We start from the raw sequence: 8,827 nt of genomic DNA, 5'->3' as shown, positions 1-8,827 counted from the left end.
TTAAACAAACATGGCATATTAGCTATCACGAGAGCAATAATAATTGCACCTATAGTAGCTCCAAGAACAGTTTAGGAAATGGTGAAATTTTGTAACAGTATTATCCATCAGAGAAAGTTAACCTTACATGGCATGCTATCTTATAGTAGCTCAAGATAAAGTACGGTGCCTGAAAATTATAGTTGGAGATACAGATAAATCCTTACTAGAGAAATTCAACTGATAGCTTTATCAGCCCTTGATATAACAAGATGCGGTTTGATCCTGGAAAACAAAAAGATGATGAATATATCAATTGAGCTCCAGATTGTAATTGAAAAGTATTAAGCTTAATGAGGCACAATAAATGGGAACAGAGAAGAAAATAGCTGGCAACTTTCCAGAAGAGGAAGACCCTCACGTTGATGTTATTCTCAGGTCGCTTTCGACTTTTGTAATCTCCAGTCCATCATAATGCACGTAGGAGCAGTAAACAGATAGACAGAAAACGAAAGATGGGCCGTCCCAACCTAATTATATGACCCACAAAACGTGAGATACATGAGAGAATGTTGCTTGAGAAATTCATAAATCACTGAACTTGGTCTACGAATTTCACCTTCAGGAAGATTGAAGGACCAGACGAGTTAACGAGTAAAGGCGAAGAACCAGCATTTGTCAACAATAGCATGTGCACGTTCCATTTCGATTCGACAATGACATCAAAAACGATTAGTAAAAGCATTTGGACAACCAAAGATGAGGCAACAGTATCTTGGTACAACAAACAACCACCAATTATAATTGCCTTGCAAAACAGTACCATTAGAAAACAAAACTTGAAGTGTAAGATTTTTAATAAATGTCATGTCTCCAAGAAACCGAGTCAATAACTAATGAAAGGTTCCAGGATCACAAGAGAAGCTATCTGACATCCAACCAGCAAAACGAATAAAAAGCATTCCCAAAATTCCTCCATTTCTGAATTATAATGATCAAAGAACAAAATCTTCAAATAGAGAAAATTACCAGGTTTAGCCTCACTCAGTTTCAGATCTTAATGTTACATGGAGAACCTAAGAATATAATTCTGACCACTTGAAAAGTTTAAAAAACTGTTGGAAAAGACCAAAGCATCACGAACCTGGAAGGTTAAGAAAATAGCAGGCTTTACGCTTTCGTTTCTCCCTCTTATAAGGCTACCTCCTACGCCATCAATCTTGAAAAAGACCAACGATTTTCTAGTCCTATAGAAGGCTTCTGCTGTCCAGGCATTTTCCCTGGAGTCCTCCAACAGATGAACATTAATGGATTCTAACATACAGAGAACGTGGTTTGCACAGCTCTTTGATGGACACTGCTGAATACCAAAAGCAGAACATAAACATCAACTGCTAATATGTAGTAAAATAAGGTGCAGAGCTGAAGAAAGAAGCAGTAAAAATGGAAATGAAGATGTGCACGTTCGGGAGTTAGAGGAAGCTGTAATGCATCAAGGTCTTGGACTAGCCATATGCCACTGTCACTGTATATTTCTAGTTTTGGTTGCTTTTGAATTTTATAATAATGAGGACAACACCATAAAATAAGCGTGATATATTTATCAGATGATAGTTTCAATTTCCAAAATAACAAACAAACTCAGTTATCAATCAGAACTTGTACAATCTACCACTTAAAACCATCTTTGAATATGCAGATAGATACGAGAAACAAAGCAATGGAAGCTCCAAAATCAAGAAAAATGAATACCATTCATGAGAAACTTAAATGCTCTGTGGCTCTAAAAGTCTTTGCTAAGCAAGAAAGAATGCAGCAAAACATAAAGAAAAGAATCACTCATCCTCTGCGGATCATATGCCAGAGACCTATTATAAACTTGGTAAACACAAAACAGCACAAGAACAATCATTAACAGCTTGTTTGCATCACACCCAGTGATCAAATCTTGACTAACCACAAGAATTATTATTAAGAACTAAGACATCATACAATAAGGAGAAGCATCACCGAAGCAAAAACACAAAATAAATTGTAACTAAAGATTTGTTCTCTCCATTTCTGGATCCGTTTGAAGCTGCTCTATCACCCGCCAAAAGAGTATCTCTTTAACTCTCAACTACCAAACGACAATAATCTCTGACAGCCACGAGTTTCTTCGTACTCATTTATTTTATTTCCTAAAAAAACAGAAAAGCTAATAACGTTCTCCGTCTATCCATCCACAGCCACACACGAAACACACACTTTATCCCAATTCAGGGAAGAAGAAGCAAAAAAACTCATCTCTTTTGTCTGGTTTCATCAATTCGAAGCAAAAAAAAAATCGATACTTTAACAAGAAATAGTGTATACCATGCTTCTCCGAGGCACAATCTCCACTCCTCCAGCTTCTCTCCGGTTAAAGTCCAACTTAAACCCACAAAACTCAGTCACACAATCATCACAAGCAGCGTTTCCAGCTGCAATGCAACGAAAGCCACCAAGCTACTCAATCAGCGACGAAGATCTCAAGTCAAGAGGCTTTCTCCTCCGTCGTACCCCGGAAGGACTAAACCTAGATCAGCTGAATTCAGTCTTTGTAGCCGTAGGTTTCCCACGACGGGACACGGCAAAGATCGAGGTGGCGCTGGAGCACACAGACGCGTTACTATGGGTGGAATACGAGAAAACTCGGCGGCCTGTGGCGTTTGGGAGAGCGACGGGTGACGGAGTATTCAATGCGATCATATGGGATGTGGTGGTTGATCCTTCGTTTCAAAGCTGTGGACTTGGGAAGGCGGTGATGGAGCGGTTGATTGAGGATTTGCAAGCAAAAGGGATCTGTAACATTGCTTTGTATTCGGAGCCCCGAGTTCTCGGGTTTTATCGCCCGCTTGGGTTCGTCTCTGACCCGGATGGGATCAAAGGAATGGTTTTTATACGCAAACAGAGAAACAAGAAATGAAATAAAAAGTTGGAAACTTTATAAATTTTAATTTCGTAAATTCTACAGATTACAACGTCTTTTAAACTACACTTTGTTGTTGTACAAGCTTGAGCTCTTCGTCTTCCTTAGTTTGTTCAATTCTCTCTACGGATTCTGCAGAGAACTCAAAAAAAGTTAGATTCTTTGAAACAATTGTTAAAGATTTGATTTTGAGGAAGTTGCTATTACTTTTGATGGTCAAGAAGAAGCGGCTTTGGCATGGTGGAAGAAGGCGACGGAGCAGAGGATTGAAGCGATGAGAGCGAAGAACCCTAATCCGACCATCAGAGAGATTCCGGCGACGATCAGATCCATTGCCGTCTGCAAGCTTATGAGCATCATCTTCGTCTTTTCTATTGAAGTTTTATCAGCTTACGTTGTTTAGAGGATAAAGTTACAAATGATTCAATGAAGAAAGTGAAAGCCTCGCATTGACACGTTTATGAGATGACCAGAGCTTATGACATTTAGCGCAATATCAGAGCACCCTCGTGTATACATATACGTACACAGATAGATATATATACACGTTGAGTAATGTTTGGAGATAACATTAAATGTGAGTATGTGACTTCCCATGTTAATGTATTTTTCTAAAGTAAAGACAGTTTTCTACGACTGTTTCCTACTTTCTTGGAAAGTGGCTTCGAGTTCTTGGCGTAATTTGAGGAAATCTTGGCAGTTTTCTGTCAGGGAACATGGAGGAGGTAGCTGGAGGAGAAGTAGGCAATGGTGGATTAATGATTGGTCTGGGTTTGATTTCTTTGATCTCAACTACAACACAATCCGATGTCAGAAAGGTTTGAGCCACTGATGCAGCGTGTTCCAAGCAACATCTTACAACCTGTGTGGTTTCAGTTTCCAGACAAAAAGCTAAATGAGAAGCTGAAACATACATCAAACAGAGGTCAATAGAGTGTATTACTTAGTTATGTTATTACCTTGGTTGGATCGATTATACCAGCCAACATCAGATCTTCATATTGATTCTTTGCAGCATTGTAACCGTACATAGTGTTTTTGTTCGATAACACCTGCATAGTTCAGAGTTAGTTATTGGAAGTTAGGGTTTGTTCTAGAGTTCAGAGTTAGTTATTGGAAGTTAGGGTTGGTTCTAGATAGCTGACATTACCTTTTCTATGACGATATTTCCATTTGTGCCTGCGTTTTTGGCTATGAGTCTTATGGGGTAGCTCAACGCTTTCTTGAATATTTCAGCTCCAATCTGCATATAATGTTGCAAGAAAAATATCACATCTTTTGGGATGTTTAAGAAATGCTGATAGCTATATCGTGATGTTCCACTTCCATGGACTAAAAACCAAGTACCTTCTGTTCCGAGTTGTCAAGGGTATCTTTGATTTTGTCCACTTTTGAAGCCAGTCGCAAGAGGGCGCAACCACCACCAACTACAATCCCTTCTTCAATTGCTGACTAAATTCTGAGAGATCAGGTTTCTTGGACTCACAATTTCTGAACCATGGGAATCACATGGTTTGACTGGAGTTACCTTAGTTGCATTCAGGGCATCTTCAACTTTTAGCTGTTTATCCTTCAACTCAACTTGTGTCTGTGCACCTACCTAAGGCCTTTTGAAGTTAGTTCAACATGATCAGATTGTTTTTTTGGTATCAGTGCTTTACAAATTCACCTGGATTATTGCAATTCCACCAGATAATCTCGCTACTCTTTCATTGAGGATCTTCTTCTGAAAACTCTCCTCGGTGTTCTGAGTTACACATAAAGATCATATGAAAACAGGTTCTGGTTATATTGCCTTGGAAGATGTCATTTGGTTAACAAAATGAGTAAGACATGGACGATAGAAGGACCTGGATAAGATTTTTAATCTGAGAAACCCTTTCGTCAACTGCTTTCTGGGTGTCTCCATTTGTAACAATCAGTGTTGAATCTTTAGTAACAAGAACCCTTTTTGCTGTTCCTAAGACCTCCTTTCCAGCCTTTTCTAAGCTCAGTCCCATCTCATCTCTGATCACGGTAGCTACGCAGACAGAATAACCGAATGATTCAGTACTAACACTAAGAAACAAGCTATGCCTTCTGTGAATATGGAGCTTGAATACCTCCAGTAAAGATTGCAAGATCATCTAAGCAGTGACTCTTGCGCTCTCCAAAGGCAGGAGCTTTAATGGCTGCAACCTTCAAGTTACCTTTTAGTTTGTTCCTAATAACAGGAGCAAGAGCGTCTTGTTCGATATCTTCGGCAACTATAAGAACTGGAAACTCCTCTTTAACAGCAGCATCCAATATCTTGAACATATCTTTTGGATTTGTTATTTTCTTGTCAACCAAAAGCAGCTACAACAAAACAGTGCAGGGTAAAGTCTTAGCCACTGGTATTCCAAGCAAACCAGAAAGAACAAAAAAAACTGATAAAGTTTGGTTCAGACCTTGCAGTCATGGAATTCAGCTTCCCTCTTCCTTCGATCAGTGACAAAGTATTGCGATAAATAACCACGATTAAACTGCATTCCTTCCACAATCTCAAGATTGTTCACAAGGTATCTTCCTTTCTCTATTGTTACTACAGCAGCCCTCCCTACTTGTTGAAAAGCATTGGAAATCATGTTTCCCACTTCGTAGTCATTCCCCGCACTAACTGCTGCAACATCAGCAAGCTCATGATCTTCAATCTGCAAAACACAAGGTTCGCGGTTTTGCTCTATTAAAGCTAGCTCCATTCTCATTCAGTACTCTCAAGGTTTAAAAGGCATGAATCTTTCACCTCTCTGGACATTGACTTGAGCTCTAAAACAAGAGCTTTTGCGGTTTTCTCAATACCGCGGGCAACTTGAATAGGATTTATTCCAGCAGAAACCACCTAAAGACAAGGTATGAGATGAGATGAGATGGGTTCACAAGTGGTCACAGATGATCCAATTGGTCATAATGGGAATTATGTATACCTTAATACCTTCAGTAATAAGGCCATGAGCAAGAATTATAGATGTAGTGGAACCATCACCAGCAAGGTCATTAGTCTTAGCACCCGCTTGTCTCACAAGTTTCACTCCAACATTCTCTAAAGGGTCCTCTAATTCAATCTACACCACACAATAAATTTAAAAATAAGCTAATCATGGTTTTGGCATTTCATCAAGAAAGTGAAGCAGAAGAAATACAAGGAAATGAGAAACCTCTTTGAGAACTGTTTCACCGTCATTGACGATCTTGGGAGGTCCGTACTTGTTCGGCAACACCACGTTTCGTCCCTTAGGACCCAATGTCACGCCCAATAGCTTAGCCACCATATCTGCACCTGCCTTCACCACCATTTTCCCCATAAGAAAACGAAATCCTATATATAAAAGACTCCGAGATAAGATAAGAACGAGAAAACCTGAAGCTTCTTGGTGACAGAGCCATCACGGTTAAAGTGAACTTGTTTTGCAGCAGCTCTTGCTCTAAAGACGAAATTTGAAGACGAAGAAGGCTTTTTACGGAAATTTCGATCAGCAAGAGGCAACGCAGAGAGTGCAGCTTGGGAGGAAGCCATTGCAGTTGAACCGAGCAAGGACCACAAAAAGAAGTATCAGTTTCTGTGAGTAACAAAATTATAAGGTGGGAAAAAGATGTCATATCTCTTCGTATCCTTTTGGATTTTGGTGTTGGACCAGTCGTAGTAACAAAATTTTGTTGGTTAGGGCCCAACAGAGGAACGAAACCAATACTCACAGCACACAAATTTTTCATGTAACTAAAGGTACATTAGTAGCATGTCTTGGTTTCACTTGCAAATGTTTCAAAGAATATTGGTTTGAATGAATGTTTTATAGTATCCAATAGATAACAGTAGTCACGATATAGTCTTTATCGAATACCACTTCAATCTGAATTCAAAACTAGTCCACTACATTTTTTCTCTAGCCATTCAAATCATCTGATTAATAAAGCACATCTTCTTCTTCTTCTTCTTCTTCTTCCGTATCACTCAGCCAAACCAAGGATCTCAAGCACCGGTTACAACATTCAGCTTGGATCCCCAGCTACTAGCAACCTCATTTCTGTGCAGAACCAGCGTCATTTCAACAAATCGATAACCATTGATTACATCCAGAACTATCTCAAGGCTATGTCTATCTTCTCTATCCCAATGCTGCAGCACTTTCACCTAATCAGAAAGCTAAACTGTATCATGTGAACAGCACTAAAGCTTGTTTTTTTTCCAACCTAATCTATACTGCAGAAAGATAGCTACACGTATCAAAACCAAATCATACTTCGACTCTCAGGCATGACAGATACAATTCCAAACCAAACCAATACTCTTTGAATCTAATACTAATACTCAACCTCTCAGCCATGACAGATCCAGTTCCAAACCAATCCTCCCTGGAAACTAATACTACACGACACAAATCACTGACTTTAGAGCACCCTTCACAATTCAGTAGGGTCTCTTGACTACATCCCCAAAAAGAATCAATATAGCCATTGGCCATCTCTTGATCATGCGTTTTTATTCTCTGGGTCTAAAACAATGGGTCTTTAAATACAATGTCAAATTCAAGGCATCTTTGTTTGTGCACTACTCTTCCATCTCGATTGTGCTCATTTATTAACGTAACATATCAACTACCACATAACTTTTAGATTCAACTACATTGTACTATAGAACAAGAGATTCAATCGGCTTCATACAGAGTTAAATTACCAAAAACAAACAAATATATCTTCAAAAGCTAAAGCCATATATCAAAGCAGACTGCTAAATATGGCATGATAAAAACTCATAGAAGAAACTTCATATAGCACCATGCTCGTGTAGTCTGAAACATTATATCTGTTAAAACAGACTATGATTTTCTTAGGTGCTGATCAAACTTGAATCATTCTCAGGAAAAACAACAAACAACTCAATTGAACGCAAAACAAAAACGTATCGAAAAAAATATAGGAAACAGAGCAATTCAGAGAACTTTGAAGGTTGTATAATAATTATATCAACATGAATTATGAATTCAGAGGCTAATTTTCTCATCATCATGCTCTGTTCCCTTCCAAATCCAATCAACAAACACTATGTAACGAATTTTAAATAAACTAACAGCACTAAAAAGTAATTCTACTTATTGGCCAATGCGCATTTCTGAGAAGCTCAACTACTGAACATCCCCAACAACAAGGAAACGTAAACGCCAATATATTGCACCAATTGAGTACCCTTTTCTCGAATTTGTTCCTTGCATCTATAAAAACTCGAAGATGCAAGGGGCTATACGGTGCTTACACACTAACTACTATTTCAATAAACAAACAATCAAAAAAAAGGTCCAACCTTTCTTCAACAGAAGAGAAGTGGAGCAAAAACCCATACATAAAAAAAACTTTCTTCTACGATCCTAATGAATAAATCGATGAACGATGAATGATATTGTAGTTGACGGCTGTGTTGGATTAGGGGTTCATGGAAGCAATTTATAAGAAGACAACAACTTGGGTTTAGGTTAAGAACCGGGTCGGGTTTTTTTTTTTTTTTTCTTTTTAATGGTTGGTTTATTACATTGTTTCTGTCGTTTTGTCATTTAATTAATTAACTACATGTCGTTTATTGTTAAGGTTCAAGAAAAATTGAAGGGCCGTACGTGTAGGTATGTTACTTTTGGGCTGAGTCCAATTACAAAATATTTATGGGGTATGAATAAAATTGACAAATCCTATATCTCTTGATGAGAATGGATCAGTTTTGTTGATCCTTTGACTTTTAGTTCGTGATAAGTACTATGTAGTAGTACTAGGCAAGGCACTTGTTACTTGTATTAAGGATCACCGGCATACAAAGACCAAAACCAACATACAATTATAGATGGCCAATTTTTGAAGATTGGTCATGTCGACTAAACATGTATGCTGTTTGAT

The 8,827-nt window shown here is 38.4% G+C and overlaps 2 protein-coding genes across 3 annotated transcripts; one reads left to right on the top strand and one right to left on the bottom strand.

The window, feature by feature from the left end:
* LOC104756917 (uncharacterized N-acetyltransferase ycf52-like) lies at window positions 2,168–3,046 on the top strand. Its single transcript, XM_010479576.2, has one exon. It carries the CDS (start codon window positions 2,336–2,338, stop codon window positions 2,924–2,926), a length of 591 nt encoding a protein of 196 aa, XP_010477878.1. The 5' UTR covers window positions 2,168–2,335; the 3' UTR covers window positions 2,927–3,046.
* LOC104756919 (chaperonin 60 subunit beta 4, chloroplastic-like) lies at window positions 2,936–8,342 on the bottom strand. Of its 2 annotated transcripts, none has more exons than XM_010479577.1 (14): window positions 6,309–8,342; window positions 6,106–6,231; window positions 5,875–6,012; window positions 5,694–5,789; window positions 5,359–5,601; window positions 5,032–5,266; window positions 4,780–4,949; window positions 4,599–4,676; window positions 4,458–4,529; window positions 4,277–4,381; window positions 4,080–4,172; window positions 3,889–3,981; window positions 3,137–3,791; window positions 2,936–3,061 (listed from the first exon to the last, which is right to left on the bottom strand). In XM_010479577.1, exons 1-13 carry the CDS (start codon window positions 6,462–6,464, stop codon window positions 3,573–3,575), a joined length of 1,824 nt encoding a protein of 607 aa, XP_010477879.1. In that variant the 5' UTR covers window positions 6,465–8,342; the 3' UTR covers window positions 2,936–3,061; window positions 3,137–3,572. The 2 variants fall into 2 exon arrangements, with proteins under 2 accessions (XP_010477879.1, XP_010477881.1); XM_010479579.1 differs by having other exon boundaries at window positions 6,106–6,227; window positions 6,309–6,432.

Source organism: Camelina sativa, chromosome 17, assembly GCF_000633955.1.
Source record: "Camelina sativa cultivar DH55 chromosome 17, Cs, whole genome shotgun sequence".
In the NCBI taxonomy this organism is placed as follows: Eukaryota; Viridiplantae; Streptophyta; class Magnoliopsida; order Brassicales; family Brassicaceae; genus Camelina; species Camelina sativa.
The sequence above is the reverse complement of the archived record's forward strand: the minus strand, read 5'-3'. Positions and strand labels throughout refer to the sequence as shown.

Excerpts from the sequence above, each read along its gene's own strand:
- LOC104756917 (XM_010479576.2), top strand. The coding sequence starts at position 2,336 with ATGCTTCTCCGAGGCACAATCTCCACTCCTCCAGCTTCTCTCCGGTTA.
- LOC104756919 (XM_010479577.1), bottom strand. The coding sequence starts at position 6,464 with ATGGCTTCCTCCCAAGCTGCACTCTCTGCGTTGCCTCTTGCTGATCGA. Across the intron at positions 6,013-6,105 it reads GTGAAACAGTTCTCAAAGAG|ATTGAATTAGAGGACCCTTT; the intron begins GTTTCTCATTTC and ends TGTGTGGTGTAG. Across the intron at positions 4,677-4,779 it reads AGATTAAAAATCTTATCCAG|AACACCGAGGAGAGTTTTCA; the intron begins GTCCTTCTATCG and ends TGTGTAACTCAG.